This window comes from Rhea pennata, chromosome 2 (assembly GCF_028389875.1).
Source record: "Rhea pennata isolate bPtePen1 chromosome 2, bPtePen1.pri, whole genome shotgun sequence".
In the NCBI taxonomy this organism is placed as follows: Eukaryota; Metazoa; Chordata; class Aves; order Rheiformes; family Rheidae; genus Rhea; species Rhea pennata.
In genome coordinates, this window is record NC_084664.1 from 30961639 (window position 1) to 30982425 (window position 20787).

Consider the following 20787-nt stretch of genomic DNA (forward strand, 5'->3'; position numbering starts at 1 on the left):
CAAAGGGGTAAGACTACCACAATTGGCTTCTTGGCCAAATTCAGAGGATTGACTTCCATGCTTTGCTTTGGAATGTAAATCTGAATGACACAGCTGGAATATACACTCAGGCTAGGAACTGAAAAATGCTCCTTGTGCAGACAACCTGTATCCCGTTTTCTTAGCTATATGGGGATAGCTTCCTTAGCTTTGTTTTCTCTTGAATGTGTACAGTGCAAGGGATATTTTTTTTTAAGGACTTTGCAGGGCAGAGAGGCACCTGATCTTTTTATCCTACAGGAAAGGTACAGCTAGCTCTGAAGCAAGTTTAGTTTGAAACTGTTCTCTTGGCTGCAGAGCTAAAGCTTGCATGGTAGTTTATCTTCTTACAATTGTTGGATGCACTTAAGCAAAAAGATTTTGAGTGTCTGGAATTTAATAATTGTTTTTCTTTCCAAAGAAAACAAATCAATAATCTTCATCAAATCTCTGCTACTGCCAGAGACTAGAGTCCTAAGTACTCAAATCCTTATTCAAATTATTTTTCTTGGTTATCTAATGCTCAGAAAATCTTTACTCAAACGATTTAAGTACTTCCATCTCTTAAACAGACTTCAGATACAGATGCCCAATGTTGCAATAAAATGGTTTGCTTTAGGAAAGGATATTTCAAAAGTTATGTTACTTGACTTTTCTAACACTTCCCTTCACTTCTTTTGCCTAGTAAAACTTACACCTGTGTATCCTAAAACTGTGACTATGGGCAACAGTGCTTTTCTAGATAGCTAAGTTAATTCTCCTCAGTTAACAAGGGCAAGCCCAGTAACCCAAATTCCTGTTACAACAGTGAAGTTCATAGTTGTGAAGGCTTCAAACATCTTTGGCAAAACAGTGGCCTGTGCAGATTTTGCCTACAGCAAGTGGCGTGTTTTTAACTATTCTTAATCCTTGTCCCTAAAGATGAAGGATTGAGACCAATTCCCTGTAAACCAGAATCAATCCTGGTCAAATTCCTTCTACAGTACCAGGGCAGGGAGTGGAAGGGGGCTTATTTAGAGCTGCTTGTACTTTAGGAGGTAAACTTGATTTCCTTATGAACAGAACACACTGCATCAGGGTTGATGCTCACTTTTTTTTTTTTAATATGCTTTTGCTGGCTACTTTATTGCACAACTGAGCAATATTGTGAGACTGAGCTGTGGTAATGGTTCTGATATCCAGTGGTATCCAATGATGCTCCAAAACCAGTTTTCTTGAAATCTGAACCCTGTTGTATAATTAAAACAATAAATTTAAAGGATCCAGTTCCAATGGAAATGAATAACCATATAAAAACATTAACAGTAACTCTATGCAGACTGAGGTCTGAGAAAGAATTTGTGGTGTGGCAATATGGGTCACTTGAGTGAAGGGTTTTTTAAGAGTTTCTTAGGTTGCATACTGTTTTCAGTAATTTTCTACCTCTTCTGGGCAGCCCTCATTGCTTTCTCTTCCTTCTACTTCCATTATTTGGGGTCCCTTTGGAATCTACTTCATCCTTAGTGCTTTCTTCCTGTAGGTTTTCAGTGCCCTCATGCCCCACAAAAGCCATAGCAGTGGTGGTATTGCTCCTGGCAGAAATGGAGTAGTGTTGTGGGAGCTTGGGAAAGGGATTGGTGGGTGGAAGGATAATACATGGGATTTGTGCTGCCGAGCTACTGATAACTAGCTTTTTTTTTTTTTTTCCCTACAGAGAGCAAGGAGCAACTCCAGTGCTTGCCCTTAAGCACTATGTCCCCCCGCCTCTGCCATGCTTGCTCTTTCCTTGCATCCTGCTGATGGGCCTCCTGTGACCCCAGCCCCTGGCTGGCACACGATCAGATTCTCCCATTGCCTATGCTTAGATCTTGTTCTAATATACAGTCTGCTTTGCATGGTGGCTAGATAATCCACCCACTAGGTCAGGAAGACCATTTTGCCACAGCCTAGGGAAAACTAAAAGGTACTTATCTCATCAGGGCATACTTTGTAGCTGAGTCCCAAAGCTGCTTTTCTTTCTCTCAGCTACATCAGATGATCTAATAAAATATATATTGATGCAAAATATCCTTGCTTGTCCTATTGTGTCAATAGAAACACTTGATGTTGTTTAACTTTTATAGCTTAAGAGCAAGTCAGCCTTCTCCTACTGCTAATATGGTTTACTGTCTAATCAATCCTGTTGTGTTACCTTTCTGGGGGTCTTCCCATTAACTTGAGTGCACAGACGGGTTACTGCAGACATGTTATGCTGAAATTGCTTCACTGAGATATATTATTGTTTAAAGGGGGTGAGGGGAGAGAGATTCAGCTTTTGCCTCCTGGTTTTAGCGTATGAAGTCTGTTTGCAGGAAGCTAAGAAATGGTCAAGATGATAGTGCTTTTGACAGTGGTCAAGGTTACGTAGTGCTCTGTCACCGCACATGCAGACCATACGAGATGCAGCAGACAATGTCTGGCTGTTGCAGAAATGATTTCTACAACTGTGTTCAAAGGTTCATGTCAGTACTAAATAGAAATAATATCTTATTTCAGGGAAAGAATGTACCCAAGATGAAAGCACAGCTGTGGCTATCTTTGCTGTTCAGATGGATGATTACTTAGGAGGAAAGCCTGTACAGAGCAGAGAAATTCAAGGATATGAGTCTACTGAATTTGTGGGATATTTCAAAGGAGGAATTAAGTACAAGGTAAAGAGCTAGCTGAGGAAATGTACTCTAAAATATGTAACACTGTCCTCCAGAGTAGAAACTAATCTTTAATGGACTTGAAAAAAAACTTGCATTGTATGCTACTGAATGTTTAAGAAACTGTTTCTTAATACTGAATGATACTAGATCTGTGCTACCTCTACTAAACTGAGTGCAGTACTAGCACAGAGTACATCAGCTTGTTTACCAGCCTTTGCTGTTAACTGCAAACCTGGCCCAAATGTTTCTCCAAAATTAAGCTGCCCTGAAACTTCCTGCTTGTCACTCAAGGAGCTCACAGTTGGGACTTCTTGTGTTTAGGAGGTAATAAATCTCAAATAAGCCATTTCTGTGCAGTGGACTGGATTACTTTGTTCAAATCCAATAAGTGGTTATTTATGAACACAGTGGAATGAGGCTGAGGCCACCTTATTTTGGTTAAAAGAATGTACTTATGCTGTGTGGAATACCTTTTCCAGTACTAGTGCTGTTATCTTTATCTTTGAAACAGCTAACAAAAAACCTGAAAATACTTTTCATTAAAACCTTTTATATTTTAGAAGGCTGACATTCAGTCAGCTCTAATGTCAGCCTCCTTGCTGTGCCACTTCTAGAGCAGTAACTTTATTCTTTCAGTAACAGTGGCTCAGATATTCCTTTCTAAAGTCATGAATCTTCTAAGAAATAAAAATAGTGTATGCATTTTTCTGTGACTAAACTTCAGTGACTATAAGCTGCTTAGAACTAGTAGATGCTCTGGGAGTCATCACTCAGTCAATATTTTCTAATTTGTTATGAAGGTTTTTAACCTGTCAGTCTAATCAAGCTGAAGTTTTTAACCTTAATTTGACAGGGACCTGCCTGCTGTTTTTCTCTTTATTTGAGAGTAGCTGGCTGTTCCAACCCAGGGTCTGCATATCTTGGGAACAGTGCCTCACAGGAGCCTGGTTCTTCACAATTTACAGGAATAAGATAGGCTCTATAGCTATTTATAGCTGTTAAAATCAGTGTTTTATTTCCTCACATAATTTGGTGTTTGGTGTTCTTTGCTTGGTTGCCTGCTAGGGAGCAAATATTTCAGAAAACTTCAGGACTGCTTTGGAATTACCCTTCCCTTTAGACATAATCAGTCATTAAAACTACCCAAATGTCTGTGACTTAAGAATTTGGGAAAATCCACCCAAAAACTGCGTATTCCTTTACTTTACATCAGTCGCTATTCAGTGACCTGCTCGGTTTTGTCCTAGCAGTGTGGTTCAGCATTGCCTTAACCTTAGGAGAAAGCACAGGATCTACAGCACTCTTCTCTGCATCATCCTTTTTCAATCACCAAATATAAGCCCCCCACCCACCCCACGCTTGAAAGCAGAGTGATGTCTGATAAAGGCTCACAACATGAGGGAGTTCAGCTGCAGAAGTGTGCACCATGACTATCTGGTCTGCTGAATGTTGTTAAAACCATGTGCTGTTCTAGTTCATCTGACCACATAATTTTTTTCCAGCTAGTTTCTCAGCTGCTGCGAAAAGGTAAGTTTTTAGAAATCAGGCTGAAGTTAAAGCTTGCTGCTTTGTTTTTATTCAGACAGGAGGTGTTGCCTCTGGATTTAAGCATGTTATTACTAATGATCTGAGGGCACAGAGGCTTCTGCATATCAAGGGCCGGAGAGTAGTACGAGCCACTGAAGTTCCCCTTGCTTGGACCAGCTTCAACAAAGGAGATTGCTTCATTATTGACCTTGGAACTGTAAGTCTTTCACAGAGAAATAAGCATGGAAAAATAAGAGCTACAGCATCTCTTCTAGGGCTTGAATTGTGCCTTAAAATAGCCAACTGATCTGTCACTTGCATAAACCAACCGAAAGACTTGGCTTCAGAAATTAGTTTTAGTATTACAACATGTTGCAGGTTCAAAACTGCTCTTTATGTTTTATGAAGTACACACATTCTGCTTTAGGAGACAATGCCACACTTGAGCATTAATGTTTTTTTCTTCTCACTGACATAGAAGAATTTTATTCCTTTAAACCTTGAGATGTTCACATGAAGTTCTTTAAGACTTTGGGGCTACCCACAGATGGAATGGGCAAAAGATTCATGCTAAGGTTCAGAACTGAACATAGAAATTATACCTTTTGGAATGCTCAATATGAAAAAAAAATGTTTACATGCAAGGTAGCTACAGCTACTGGTCTTAACTTATATATTTCAAAAGGAAGTGGTCAGATGATTCAAGATTTCAGAGAAGACTTCTCCAAAACATTGAAAAAGTTGTTCTGAGATATAAATCTGACTTTCTCAGAAAATCTTTCCCTGGTGTTACATTTGGATTGTGAGGGATTACGCCTTCTAGAAGAATAGTGTCAATTTCTAATCTGCATACCAGTAGTTTTTGGTCTATCCTTCTTGTGGCTTCTTCCTTTACCTACTTAAGGGAAGATACTGGTACTGGGCAGCTATACCGATTGTCTGCCAGAGTTTTAGCATGCTTAACAGTCCTCAGATCACAAAATAATAGTAGTTAACACCGTTTTCCAACACATTCAGCTCCTCCTGATCTGTGTGCTCTGACAATCTGAAACAGCTAAGGGATCAATATCCAAACCATTATCTCTAAATGTAATGCCTATTAAAGATGCATAGAAGATCCAAATCATCTCCCATGGGAGACTTGTGAAAGGAAGTAGGGAATTTTGGAGCTACATGTTGGTAGAAAATGCTGCTTTTGGGCTGTCACAGGGCTTGGTTGTATGAGGGTGCTTATAGGTTTGCTTTTTTTGCCCCTTCCCTGTGGAGACCTTCTGGATTCAGATGAATGCCATGACTTCCACTTGTCCTGGCCCTTAGTGAACTCTGGTTATTCAGTTTGCATAAAGTAGTTGCTAATGTCATGCTGCAGACATGGCAATGACACTCAAATGCCCTATAGCTATCCAGTGGTATTACATGTGTATCTTGGTTCATTCCTTTTGGTATGTGCTCTTTGAAGAGAGCATTGTCATTAAACAAGCTAAATGTAATAACACGTTAATTTCTTGACTTCTAATACTGAATTTACATTGTGAGCCTTTTCTTTTTTAGTATAACTGACTCTGGCTTCCGGCTTCCTGTTTAATAAGACAGATCAAGCAGTGATGTAACCTTCTTTGCAGGAAGAAAGATCAGATGGGAGCAACATCTATATCATGTGTCATGCTATGGAGGGGTAGTGGGCAAGTCGTATGACTGATAGGCTTTTAGTCTTCTGTTACTGCTGTTCTGAGGGATAGATTTTCTTGGATGTATAAACAAGTTTGGGACAGGGAACTGTTTCAGCATCCACTATAAGTTTGTAGTGATTTCATCTTCATTCATCTTCATGCACTTTGACAAAATTCTTGAAAGTTGCAAAGCACATTAATCTTAAATATTTCAACACATTTGCAAGTCTAGCTGAAGTGTTTATGGAGAAACAGATGTTTAGAACTTGCTCAAGATTTCCACTATGACACTATTTTCAGAAAACTGTTAGGTGAAATTTTCCCTTGTAAAGACATCAAAGAGCTCTTAATCAATTTATTATTATTATTATTATTATTTTTTGAGAGAGAGACTTTTAGCTCAAGGAGATGTCTTTACTCTTAACTGAAATAAAATGAATGTTGAACAGGGCTGCTCTGAGCCGTGGGATTTATTGCAGGGTACTACTGAACCATCAGCTGAGAATAATGGAATAATGGGCAGTAATGGCATGAAATAATGAGCTTATGGCCAGTACTTTTAATATCAAATTATTGTAGCTTGTCAAGTAAGATGAATTTCTAAGAGGTACTTTTCTGAGTCCCTTAGCTAATGAGATGGTCTCATGGCATTACAAAACTGCTTGTGCAGCCCACTTCCTCTTAACTTCATCAGACCAGTTATCTAATATAGTAAGAAATCATTTATTTTTTCATTGAGTTCAATTACTGCAATATTTTAAACTTCTGATCTGAACAGATAAAGGATAATTAAAAAAAGCTAATGGGGAGCAAAGCAGTGATTGGCCACTAACACTTTCCTTGCTGGTGGTAATTACCTAAGTAGGAAAGCTTTTGTGTGCATTTCCAGCTAGCTTCAGAGAGTCTTGGTTCTGATGTTCACCTCATAGCTAGCTATGTTAAGAAGGCATTTGTATAGAGCATTTCAAGCATCCTGCTCAGATCTTATCAAAACACATCCTACTTAGCTCTTGAGCACTTATTTTCTATTCCAGTCAAGGAAGTTCAAATGTGTTTTCTGCTCTTTGCAGCTGAGTTACTTGCTGTTGGAAATGCATATCTATCCAAACAATCTTCTGTAAGTTCGTGAATGAGCACTGCAGCCACTACAATTTCAACACTTCAGTGCAATGAGTGGTTCATGATGGTTCATATGATTCATACTGATTCATATGCTGAATTCTATGATGTCTGCAAAACCCTCTTATTTCCTCCCTTCTCCCTTACAGGGGATTTACAGTCCACCTCTGCATTTGAATCTAGGAGTCCCCTAGGATTTTTAGGACAGAGCAGGCAACTGAAGTACAGAGCAGTTGCTGAGAGGTCTTTCTTTGCACAAGACATGGAGTGAAGAGCCTAACGTTGGTTGTTGCTTAGCATCTCCTGTCCTGGTATAGTTGTTTGAGCCCACCTAGAACCTATGGTCTCCTGCCATGCCACTCATTGCATCCTTTTGACTGGAGGCAAGTTTGCTGGAGGGTGCTAACTCTTCCTTGTTCCACCTGGATGTTTTGCAGCTCTTCACTGTCATAAACTGGCCCTATCCTGTGCTGTCCCCTGTACCTCTGGAGGATGGGTGATATGGAAGCAACCATGTCCAGCCATCTTTCCTTAGCCACATTCCTATTTTTTAATCATCAGACAAATTTTTGGAACACAAAGCAGTAGGAGAAGGCATGAAGAATGACTGGGGAAGGGAAGAAAATCAGTGGTGTTCAATGGATAATACTTTTTTCTAAGCTATTTTAGTGTTAGCCAAATGCATATTTTAATATAGCATATGTATCTGAAGTGATGTGCTAGATGCTTATATTTTGTCACTTTTCTTACTGATTGATCTAAAGAAGTGAGGAAGTCTTCAGTATTGAGGTTTACCCTGGACACACTGATCTTTACTGGGATTGTGCAAAATGGAATATTGAAGGACACTGATTATATGGGAAGGACTGGAGTCTGCCAGTCCATGAGAGTGCATCTTCAAAACATGCATGGCAGGAGCAATAGGAGTAGCAATATAATAAAACTGCTTGAAAAGTGATCAGCTGACTTTGAAATTTCCTCAACTTAGTTTGAGGAGATCCTCTATAGTAGGAAGGCCATCTAAAGTTACCCTCTTCGTGATCTGTAAAAATATTCTCTTGGCAGTTCTGATTTTTGTGAAGTAAGGTTTAATTCTGACTGACTTTTTTGATGGGAAGCAGCAACAGCGCTACTTGCCAAGAGACTGCAGAAGACAGGAAGAGAGCTGCATGTCACTTATTCACTGTAAGAGAATTGAGAGACAGTCCCTAAAAATAAGGGCACAGTGGGTGATAAATACTGAGCAGCGCTCTGAGCTTGGGCTTGACCTGTGCCAAAACTTTGGCAGTACAAGCATAATTCTGTTGAAAAATCTTACTCCTGTCTCCAAAGGAAATGGCTGTCAGGAATGCTAGAAGGCTAGGTTGTAGCTATCCCCAAAGTTAAGTAAACACTGAAGGTAAACTGCACTCAGTTTTCCATCCTTCTCATTTCTGTAAGCAGCTAAGAGGTGGCTGAATTGAGATTCAAGAGCATGCAAAGTGTTTAAGAAAATGCATTTGCTATGCAATATAGCAATTGACATACATGACTTCACAAAAATTTCATAAATCACAAGTGAAAATCATGATGTCAGGACAGAGGCATAGGACTGCGTAAAGCTTTTGTGACCATGTACTCACTGGTATGCTCCTACTTGAGCTTCTCACATAATCTTGCATAAGTTCAAGTAGGGAAGAGAAGGCTCTCAAGAAGACACTGGAAAGACTAGCATTTTATCACTTAAACTGTTAACTTGCTAGAGACTAAAATAGTTTTATTCTAAACATAACTTCTGCTTTTAAACAAGCATCTGTCCTCTTCATCTTTCATTGTTAATGATTATGGCTACTGGGTATAAGTCAATATCACATTGCAACCCGAAGTACAGTTGTAGTTTTGCTTGCCTATGTAATCTCCCTTCTTGCTTGCACTCTTACCTAGGTGATCTCTCTTGTACTTTCAAGAAACCAGTTAATCAGCATGTTAATCACTTTATTATAAAAGTGACTGCCTGGGAATAAACAGGACTGGAGGAACAGATTCTTGCATGTGGGAGTCTATCACTGTAAGATTCTAGTTCTGTTTTTCTGACACTATCAACCACTTCCATGTTTTTATTCATGTTTCTTCTACAGCTAACCTCTTCCCTAGTCTTCCTCCACTGAGAGTTAGAATATTGGTCATGCTGTAACAGAGTTGGCAAACAAGTAGCAGAGCTTGCAGAACTAAGTGGCTTTAGTTCTTTATCTTAATAGATTATTAACAGCTGGGAAATATGGCTATATCTATGCACAGTATATCTTAGTAAACAGGCATCTTGTGTTACTGTTCTTAGTTATCTGACTTTCCTGTGAACCAATTATTTTTACAGTTTCAGTAGTATGAACTTCAGCATTCTGGAAATATCATGTTCTCAAAGGCATCAGATGAAGAACAATAAGCCTGTTTTTTCTGTTAAGTTTCATGATTTGCAGTTTTCGTATTATATGGACAAGAAAGCTATTTTCCTGTTGCATGCTAAAAAGGGCTAAAACTGAGAGACTTGATAACTGAGAGCTTGTCATACCTTCTGGTGGATTGAACACAATGTATACATGAATACTTAGGTTAGTTTTCTTCCTAGTGCTGTAGGAAATGTATTGCATTGCTCCTTGAACTGCTTTAACTTTGGCTACCTTACTGGTACTCACCCTTGGAGAACAGCAACAAATGGGCCAAGAATGCACCAACAAAACAGTTAGGTGCAAGAGCAAAAAATAAATATAGTGTTTGTCTGACACATCTGATGGCTTTTTTCTTGATAATTTATTGCAGTTGGATCAAATAGACTCCTAAGCAGATTACAAAGATGCTCTATACTAGTATAATATACTACTATATACTAGTATAATTATAAATAATTATGCTAGTGCCATTCATGGTGCCCTCAAACAGCATTCTAGCTGAATTAATTCAGTTTGGTTTGGATTATCAAAACTTTGCAGCTTTCAAAGGCTCACTGTGTTACAGTTTCAACAAATGTAAAAGGCAGATTTGATGAATATGTGAAATGATTTTTTTTTCCCTGTAGCAAGAAATGAACAGCTGAAACAGCAATATATGCTGAAGAATTTTTACAGAGAAAAATGGCTTCAGAAGCCTATGTTAACCTTGTTCAGCCCAAAGTCTTCTCAGTATATGTCAGTTTCTGTATAAAAGAATTATTTAACTAACAAGTTGCTATATTTGAGTCACTTATTCAAGCTTTATTGCTTATTTTTTTCACACCATTTTGACTCTTTTCCTTGGTTTAGCACATTTCTTCTGACTGAAAATGGAGCTATACACACCCTTGCTCTAGGGGTCTTCATTCAGATCTTCCAGAAGCTAGTGTTTGAATGAGAAGCGCTGAGATGTGATGTGCGCTTTTGCTAAAAGTACCTTTAATAAAACCGAAAGCACTGGAAGCACTTCCATTGTTTGCAGTTCCCATAAAAGCTCACTCTTTGCAAGTTCACATTTTGTATTGACATCATTCCTTTTAATCTACACATTGACTTTAACCTAAAAGATTAGACTTTAACAATGAAGAAGAGATTTTAACCGAAATGAGCTCTTGCCTTATCAAAACAGTTTATTAATGACCATGAAGACAATGGCAGGATTCCCATACGGATGTGTGCCAATTGTTTTGATACAACAGAAGCATGATGAGACACAAAAGCTTTGCAAATATTCATGCACGTTTGTTCTGTCTGTAGCTTTGCTAGGTACTGCACTTCTCAAGTGGGACTTTAGGTACACTGATACATAGCAATGCTTATTTTTAATAGGAGTAATTTTTGGCATGTGTGAGTTTTCTAGCTTTGTTTTCTGTGACTTGTTATCTGGCCAATTCCTTTGGGTGTTCCTGCACTCCAGTGCCCCTTGTCCTGACCCATCTCCTTTCTGTGCAAGCCCAGTCAACAGAAACCAGCACACCAGCAAAACACTATAGTGGCTTTCTGTGATGTGGTTATTTGCCAAAGCTCTGATCTGTTTCTATTTAATATAATAGAAGCAACTAAGCCTAGGAGAAGAGAGGAGTTAGGGCAATAATGACCTTACAAATCTTTTTTTTCTTCTTCCTGGCATCTAGCCCTTTTGTGAGTTGGGGAGTTCATATGAGCAAACAGCTTTGGCTGAAACTTCTCTCTAAGCCTCTCTGCTTTGTAACTGTGCCTGCATACGTAGCGCTGGTGTACTCCAACCAAAGACAACTTGCTGACAGATGCATATTAAGTCAGCATAAGCTAAGTCATGCTGACTTCTAACTAGAAGTGCTAACTTTTTAAGGTGAGCTGACATTATCTTCTAGGCAAAGGTGCACGGCTTAGGCTTAGTTGGGGACAGCCAGTGGAGAATGGAGGGGGAATATTAGCTTGATGTCTTTTCTTAATGAAAGCTTTCTTTGATATTTTAAGATGAAGGAAGCTTTAACATTTTTAAAGTACTCTGCTGTTTTCTAAGAACTGAAAATTCACAAAATTATTTCAGAGTTTTGAAATCTATTTTAGTTTTTAAATGCCTTTCTCAAATAGAGTAAACAAGTACTGCAGTGTGCACTTGGAAGTTACTAGGATCTTGAACAGAGGGATAGGATTAAAACATTTGTATGTTCAGGGCATATTTGTAACTAGTATTAAATTAGGTCCTCCATGCTACTTGGCTTTTGCTTTTTTAGCCCTGGCTCAGATTCATAGCAAGGACATAGGCACTCAGTGTAATTTATTTGCCTCCAGTCTGAGTAGGCTGCCAGTTGAATACAGAGGTAGCTGTGTCAGAAGGGAAAACTTGTTTTTATGTCACTTCTGAAATGAGCAGCTTCTGTTTTTGTTTTCTCTTGCTCTATATCCAAGTCAGAGCTAGAAAAGGAAGGCAGGAGGTGTATTGGAGAGGGATTGTGAAAGTACGGGGGAAAGTGCTAAGGTATTTTTATAATCTGTTACACAACCTCCTACACAAGTGTGCTACAGGGTAATTGTGTGGCTGAAGTGTTGCACCCCTCTAATGCACTGTAGTAAATTCATGTGACTGGCTCAAGGTTGCTTTGAAAAGCTGTAGCTATTGGCAGTAAAAGCTCAGATTCCTGATTATTAAGTTCCTTGTAGCTTATGTGTGCAGGTGTTGAGCCCCCTTTCCCCTAAATCTTCAGACCTCAGAAATGTGTGGGGAGGTGTGATGTGCTTTCATGAACAAAACTAGTCTGGCTCTGAAGTTGCAGTGAAAAAGGGAACAGCTGACCCACTTTCTCTTTAGTCAAAAACAAACTGGAAAGCAAAGAATCCAGCAACCAGAGGGAAACCTGGACTTCTGCCTCTAAAGACCAATCATGAATTTCAGATGACTTGAGCTAAGCTTTTAACTTGTACTGTAGTCCTAAAACTGTTTCCTTTGTAAACTCTAGCAATTATACACCTTTCTCTTCTATACATATCAAGATTTCTTTTTTGATAGCTTAAGTTGCCTGCTAAACACTCAGGTGGTCACTGATTATTTGTCATAACACTTTCTTATACTGAGCTGCTAATTGTCTCAGTGATCCAGTACTGATACTGATATTGAGAGCCATGAATATCAGATATCAGAGCAGCTCTCTTTCATAGGTAGTCTATTTCTCTTAAACTCTGCTAACCAGACTTTAAAAATTACTGCTTGCAAGACTTCTGAAAATAAACAGTGTTTGGCAAAGGAGTTACTGATGAATGAAGTTTTTTCTTTTTTTAAGGGGAGTGAACTCTTGAGGCCTAATTTCATTTAAATGATTTTTTTGTCAGCCTGCCAATTCAAAATAAGGTTACCAAAACAAGGCTAAATTTAGTGAAGGTGCAATACAGTTGCAGAATTGTGGAAGAACTGAGTGAATTAGAGCTGAGTACTATATTATGGCCCTAGTTCAGCACTTGCTTAATTTTAGACACATGTATGTGAATAATAAAATGCAAGCAAAAAGCTGAGTGGCTTGTTGGACATAGGTAGCTAGATGATTCTGGACAGGTGTGTTGGAAATGCAAATATAAATATCAACATTGTCAAGAAACTGTTCTGACTTAGTCTTTTATCTGGATTTAAATACATAAAAGTATACCTGGAGATAGAAATTCAGCTAGATATTTCAAATTTGTCTTCCCAATACAACTGATTCATTTCAATCTGAGGCCTCAGAATGAGTTATCTGGAGTAATTGAAAAGTTATTTCAATTTAGAACTGAAATAACTAAATCTAAACTCCTAGAAGCTTGTAGGCAAAGCCAGTATTTAGTTTAACACTCTTGTGCTAAATATAATAAAATTATTGTAAACTTTCATGGCTTGTCTGCTCATTACCTTCTGTTGAATTACACGTTTCATGCTTGAGGGTTTAATTTTTAGGGTTTTGATAAAGAATGTTGCCTTTACCTTCAAGGGCTTGAAAACATTCAGATTCTTGTTTCTCCAACATTTTGATCACTATTAAAGCGATTGGGGAAGATGAGGCTTAGGAATGATATTGCTCATCTGTATGTGCTCTAGATCAAGAATGTTTCAGACTGACTGCTTGTTCAAGCCAAGCTTCTGCTGCAGGAGAAAATCTGGACAGGATTCCTGGAGTTAGAGCTGATAAAATTGTAATTTTACTTAGTTTGGCCCAAAATTACTTGTTCTGATTTATTTTTAAAAAAGTGTATATAGTTTTAAAAACTTCAGTTTTTTTTCTTTGCATCATAGAAATTGAAACAACCACATATTCAAAATGAAATTGTGTGTTTTTTTCATAGAAAACTTAGCTTTCAGAATTCACTCTGCAAATGATTTTGCTATTTGAGGGATCTTTCTTGCAACAGTATAGGACCTGTAGTACCCAAATTTTGGAGTCTGAAAGAACTAAACTGTTGTAGGACTAAACTCATTGCATACTTTCCTGTAGAGGTATGGATTCCATAAAGAAAACGAAGTCTGTTTATCAAAAATGTGGAGACTGCTGCTGTAGATCTTTAAAGCTCTTTTCCCTTCCTCAAGCTGCTTTGAAGCATACAGCTGGCAGGCTTGTACAAGAGCCCGGCTTAGTTGCTTACTGAAAGAAAACTGGGAGAAGATCCTGTGAATGGTGGCTAGTCAGGGCAGATCTAGCAGTGGAACTGCTAGGAGATGTTAAAGGAAAGTGTGAATTAATTGCCTGAGAACTAGAGGTCTTTGTACTTTATGATGACTGTTTAAGTCTGTTTGCTGTGGTCAGTATGATAAATAACATTCATTTTGTAGATGGGAATGCTGGAAAGATTTTTGTAACCTGTTTGAGGTTGCACAGCCAGTTACCAAAAAACCAAGAGCAGACTGATACGCACAACTGAAAATGAACTTTTCACCTTTCTCGGTGACCTTCATGAGTTGCAGCCTATACACTGGGATAATGCAATATCTCCCTAGCCTCCTTGGCTATTTCTGTATGTGTTTTCTTCCTCTTCCTTATTGCTTCCGGTGTGTGCTGGAAATAAGGAATTTCTATTTATTGCTGTTGGATCTCCAATGGTCTCCTCCCCCCTCCCCCCCATTGCTTCAGGTAAGCTCAGCTAGGAAGGGAGGCCAGGAATAAGCTTGAGTGCTGAAATCTTGGGAGGAGTTTGTTTTGGAAAGTCATCCAAAACTTGAGAGGAAAGTTGAAGTGCATATCAATAGTAACTGTATTGAAAAATCTGGTTGGACAGACTTCACTTTCTACATGCACCCAAGGCAAGCTTTCATTAATGCTTCGGGAGATCCTATTTCTCTGAGTATTCAGGTAGTTTCTTATGGAAAAGATAAAAGTATCTAATCAGATTTAAAGCAAGGTTCAGACGTGAAGCCAAGTATGTGTCTCCAGATTCTAGATTAGAACCAGAATGTGGAAATTTCTTTTCCTTCTTGTCTCAGATCTACAGTCAAGTTTGTAAAGCCATGGGGATTTCAGCTCGCCTTTTGTTGCGTAACATCTAGAAGTTGAAAAGGATCCAGCCCTGGGAATCTGTATAGTCCCAAAATAAATTTAAAACATCATCCTCGAAGGAAGCCCTCCAAAGGAAGGGGAAGGGATTTGGCTGTGAGATCAGCGAGTTTTGTTTCTTTGTCTAAGCTGATGAAAAATATCAGAAATTACTAGTGGACTGTTTGTCATGCAGATGCCATTAACATTAGCTGGATTCTAAAAGCTTTTGTCTGCTAGTGCTGAGAAGCTGTACTTTATCACTCAGTTGTCTCATGCCAGCACTTCAAATACTATTGAATAATGACAACAGAAATAGCACAAATATATATTCAAAAAACGGCATATAGCTGTATATACACCCAGTAAAACTTTTAGACCTTAGTAACCTATTTGATGAGGATTACAATTAAGTATTTTTCCTTACTGTTATTTGTACCATACATAGACACAAACCAGTTCTGAAGATGAAAATGACTGTTTACCTCTTGTTCTTGCTACACTGTTTAGGCTACTTTTTAGAACTCTGGAAAATAAATCATGTGACTTTCCTCCAAAAGCTGGAAACGGGGGGAAAAAGAATCAGCAGAAGCTGATCCACTTCCTTTGGCTAACTCTTTCCAGTTCAACCTCTAGTGGTTCTACATCTTATCTTCTGGCTTCTCTCAGCAACTTTCAAGACTGAAATCTAAATTCTTTGTCCTGAAACTTTCTGTATTCAGGATGAATAACGGAGCTTATCCAAACTTGGGATGCTTGGCTTGAAGTTTGTCTGGACTAGGTGTCAATGTCAGGTGACCCTCCTTTCTGAGAGGTTGTGGGGATAAGTCAGCTCCAGATGAACTGCTTTCCCTCCTCATGTGAGGAGCATACCTATGGAACATCCCTTCAGCCATATGATAGGAAGGGCTGGAAACAGTATCTAGGATTGGGCTGCTGCCACCGGAGCAGCTCGCTGTTCAGCCTGGAGAGCTGTTGCTGCTGTGGCTGAGGCATTCCCAGAAAAGGGGGCAACCATGACGGGGTGAATTGCTCCTGTGACAGCAGCTTACTTTTCAGCTGCTGTATTTTCTGAACATAGGCTTTTCTTAAGCAAGTTGTTTATGAAGATATTTGTGATAACTAAAGTTGGGAAGACCTCACGCTAATCTGAGGTCAGTAAATTTCCATGTGTATTAGAGCAGCTGAGCCCTGTAGAAGAATCTTCCAGTTGAAGATACCTACATTGAGCTGGTTTCAACTTTTGATGCAGCACAGTGAGTGACAAGTATCATTCTACAGCAAAAAGTCATCAGGATTAAAAACTAGTTATAAAGACCTTATTTTGCTTTTGAGTTGCAGATTCCATCAGGATTTTCTTTAAGGTTTTTGGGATTACTTTACTTTTTCTTTCCTTGCCAGAGAGGAGAACCAGGACTGCTGAAATAGCTTAGACGAGAAACTGCCAGATACAAAATAAAAAGTCTGTGATAATAAGCTTAAGATTTTTGGGTTGTTCAGATAGCCTAAGATGCATTCCTATTTGGGATATAACTCAATCAAACCAGAACGGGTGATTTGGAGACTGAGCAATCTTATAATGTGGGTGGTAGAGTGAATTACGCTGCATGAATATCTTGCATATTATCAATATATAGATGACTTAGAAATACTTTTCAAAAGGCAGCTAGTGAAAGTTGGTGTATTTCAATGATGTTCTAATGGTTCAGATCCAGTGATACCATGTGGCTATTAATAAAATGCTAATTTTATGATTTTGCTTCATGACTTATTGCTAATGCAGGTGCTTTTAATTGTTACAGGAAATCTATCAGTGGTGTGGCTCAGCATGCAATAAATATGAGCGTCTGAAGGCTACTCAGGTTGCTGTTGGCATTCGGGACAATGAGCGGAATGGAAGGTCACAGTTAATTCCTGTGGAAGAAGGAAGCGAACCAGACCGACTTATAGAGGTAATGTATATGTAGTTCATGCAATTGCTGATGCAGCTGTGATTTAAAATGCTTTCACAGGTCAGGAGTGAAACAGAGTTGGGCTCAAACCTTGTGTCCTTCAAGAAGTCCAGGAACTCAAAGTGAGCTTGTGGTAGGTTAGTTAATACTGCTTAGATTAGGAGGGTGAAAAATGTATAAAGATGCTAGGCATTAGAGTCTGAGATAATTAAGTACCTGAAAATACTCTTTTGAGGACAAGGAATATTTGCTTTTTTGGATTAGCCTGCAGGTGACTGAATTAACAAAGAGTTCGTACCTGAACTATGCTATCTGCCCCATATGAGGAAAGAGAAGGGTCAAGGTGGAACAATATCAAATAGCTGGAAGTACTGAGTTTTGGATGAGAAAGTGTAGCAAATTGCATGGGATAAAACACACTGCTTTGCATCATCCTAATTACAAGCTCTGCACGTAGCTTCTAGTGAGCCCCTTATGTTTAGAAAGTTTAACTGGTTAAAAAAAATTAAAACATATCATTTAGATCTCAGAACTGATCAAAGTAGGGTGCAACTCCCTCCCCCTAAATTTATGTTGTTTTCAGATCTTATGAAAACTAGTCAGCACTGAGTTGTTGCAGACCGCATACTAACTAATAAAGGCATTATCACTGGCATTTATGTACTAAATTTAGCTTTTTCCATTCCTTCTCTAAAAAGAGGAAGGAAGAAATAGGGTCATAAAACTGTCCTTCAGTAAAATGGAAAATATACCCTTGAGACAGAATATTATCTTGTACTTCAGATTAGCTTCAGGAAGCAATGCTAATGGTATAGGCAGGTACACTATTTTTTGATGGTGACTTTATGCTGTTTTGTCACATGAACTAGTAATTGCCTAAGTTGCAAAGCATGACAGGTGCAGAGCCTCCAGCTCCTTGAGCGTACTAGCCATGATGATGCCTTTGTATGATTTATTCATCTGCTTGCAAAGTTGTTTGCCTATGGGTGCCTGTGTACAGGGGCAGGGGAGGTGGCATTCAGCTCACTTAAGTTTTGTGAAGGAAAAGAACCGCTAAACCTACATCTGGCGTTTGATCTCCTCTTCATAGACTTTCAAATAGGCTCTGATCTGGCATATACTTTATATCAATACTTTTTAAGAAAAGAACATATCGTTGGTTGAGACTTTGAGCCCAACCTTCCTGCTGCTTACCTGAAATTTGTGAGAGTTGCAGCCTGCTGCAGGATGTGGGCTGTGGCTTGGTAGCAGGTGCTGGGTGGCATGACAGCACCATGCTGGCGTAGTCCCGAGGCAGCAGCTTCCTGCTGCCCATCCCATCTTGGAGTTTACATTTGAGGCTGTGCATGGGGTTTCTGATAACCTCATCTGTGAATTGGGGGTGTTGATCAGAACAGTTTCACTTGTATGAAGACAAGTTTCAGCTTGTTCATTTGGGCTGTGAATAGAGAAAGATATGGATGATAGTACAGTGCAGGTAGCCTCACTGCATTTATTCCTAGCCCTACAATGAGTTTGACTTACGTGACTTTGTCAGCAGCCAGGGCCTACCTTCTGGCTGGACGCCCTTGCCCTGGGAAGCCCACTCAACAGTCTACAACTCTCCCTGGGCTGTCTCAATGCTACAAGCTCTGACAGTGTGCTGCAAAACAGCCAGGAGGATAGCCGAACAAACATACGAAGTCCATTAATCCACGTTCCTGCTTCAAGTATATCCAGTTCCTTGCCTTCATTTTGATTTCTCCCTGCTGCCACGAAATTGTTTAACTTGCCTGTAGTGCTTCCCTAGGCTGACTACACTGAAAATACCATGCTGGTTTATTCGCTCGGGATTGCAGAGTGTGGGCAGGAGGAAGGGAGGTACCATTCCTTTTCCTAGAGGACACATGAATATAAAGAGTGGTAGGGGACAGTAGCAGTCCCATGAGCCCGTGACACAAGAAACATCCGAGGGCGTATTTACTCTTAAGAGGCCAATGGCTGATTGGCTATCCTGGCAGCTAAGGTTGCTCTTAAGATATCGAGCTATTATTATTACTTTTGCATTGCCAACTGATTCGAGAAATTCAAGAACTGTTGTTTTAGCTGTGGGAACTAGTTGTCTTGGGTGTAACCACACTTTTATTGGATGTGCAGGCATCACTTGTCATTTGCGGTAATCCCTAAAGTTTAAGCTCAGAACTGTCAGAAATTCCTTAGGTCTGAGCACTTTTAGAATCAGACAGTTCTGGGGATCTGGTGTCCCTGTATTGCTTTCTCTCTAAAAGCAGGACAGTACGCTAAGTTTTTCCAAAGCAAACTTCGCAGGTCATGTCAAAGGAAAAACAGAGTGAATAGTCTCTTAGCTAGAAGTAAGAAGAACACTGGAGTTGGAGCCACAAACTCTTAAATCTTGTTTAGGTACCCAACTCCTACTGGGATTTGATATTTAACCTTTCAATTTTTGTGTTTTTGCTTAATTTATCCTTGTGCATCTTGGCTCATGTGGCTTAGTTCATGGTTATTACTAAACATGAAAAGCATACCACAAAAATGAGCTTATGAATCTGCACAACAAAAAAATCAGTTGATTTGGCAAATTATTCAGTGTTTGTGAAGTGAGGAGGAAGATTTCAGCTTACTGACATATGAATGCTATAGATGAATGATCAAATATGTAGACATTACTTGTTATGTCTTGTTCAGTGCTTTCCAATGTTGACTGACAAAAATATCAAATTACTGACAACTTGATGCTGCTTCTTTTCTCACTGCTATTAAAAGAAATTAGCTTAATTCTAAAGGTAAGGTGAAGCTTATAGGCAGCATTTACAAAAGCAAATGAATTAGCCTCATAATATGCCCAAAAGGAAAATAGATCCTTTTGGAACTGTGGTGGAGGATCTATGGAGAGCATGGATGGATCTGAGAAGTGACTCTCACAAGCTCACAAGGAAACTAGCAAGGAGATTTCAGTTTTGACGTGGTTGTGTCCCAGGAACTAGGATAGTGAGGTCTCTATTCCAGAAATCATGAGATGGAGATCCTCAGGTATCCTTTAAAAGAAAACCTTTGGTTTCAGCAAAAGCTGAGCAGTGCCAGAACTGTCAGACAAGCAGAAAGCATGTACTGTTGGTTAATTTAGTAACCTAATAGTTTTGAAACCTAGGGATGAAGATGGTGAAGATTGACATACATTTGAACTTTTGGTTATTCAGGCTAGAAATTTTTGTCATCTCCATCTTTCCAGGAGGGTAGGTAGTTCTTTCTAACAAAGAAGAAATCATGTACTTCAAATTGTGTGTGTGTTTTTTTTTTTTTTTTTTTTTTTCCCTCCACTCTCTTCTCTTCCCTCATCTGGCATTTACCTGAAATCAATGAGGCTTTCCTAAAGTTGTTTCCTCTGATAAATGTCAAGAAAGCTTCCCCCTCCCCCCACAAGTTAGAAATCCATCTGCTTCCACATTAGTGGTTTGAGTTCTTGTGCAACACTGCGAGAACAGGGCTCACCAGGCAGAGGCTGACAAACATGCCGCAAATACCGATGTGACGAGCTGATACTGATTTTTATCCATTCTCCATTAACATCTCAACTCTTAAAGCAAAAATGTTGTGCCTACCCTCCACCTTGTAGACTAACTACTCTAACAAATCCTACTGGATTTCTGCTTATCCCATGGGAGGGGGTAGGAGGCAGCAGAAGCAGTGCTGGGCTCCCTTTCCTTGAGAGCTGGCTTTCCCACTGGGAGCTGGCAGTGGGTGAGATTAACTGTTTTGACAAGAGTAGTTGCCTGTTCCCAGCTACCACTTTTTTAGCACGGACTTGTTCAAGTGGTGGCAGCCTGTTCCCAGTTTGTCTGTGGGAAAGGGAGCTGGCTGGAGCATGCTGTGGGCTGGGTGAGTTTTTGTGGCAA

At 39.3% G+C, this 20787-nt stretch overlaps 1 protein-coding gene across 2 annotated transcripts in view; it reads left to right on the forward strand.

Annotated features, from left to right (window-relative positions):
- SCIN (scinderin) overlaps positions 1–20787 on the forward strand; it is a 68453-nt gene that overhangs the window by 17364 nt on the left and 30302 nt on the right. For both annotated transcript variants that reach the window (XM_062567775.1, XM_062567776.1), the window contains exons 2-4: positions 2533–2687; positions 4270–4431; positions 16745–16894. In XM_062567775.1, coding sequence (XP_062423759.1) covers positions 2533–2687; positions 4270–4431; positions 16745–16894 — 467 coding nt within the window. The remainder of the gene's footprint in view (positions 1–2532; positions 2688–4269; positions 4432–16744; positions 16895–20787) is intronic.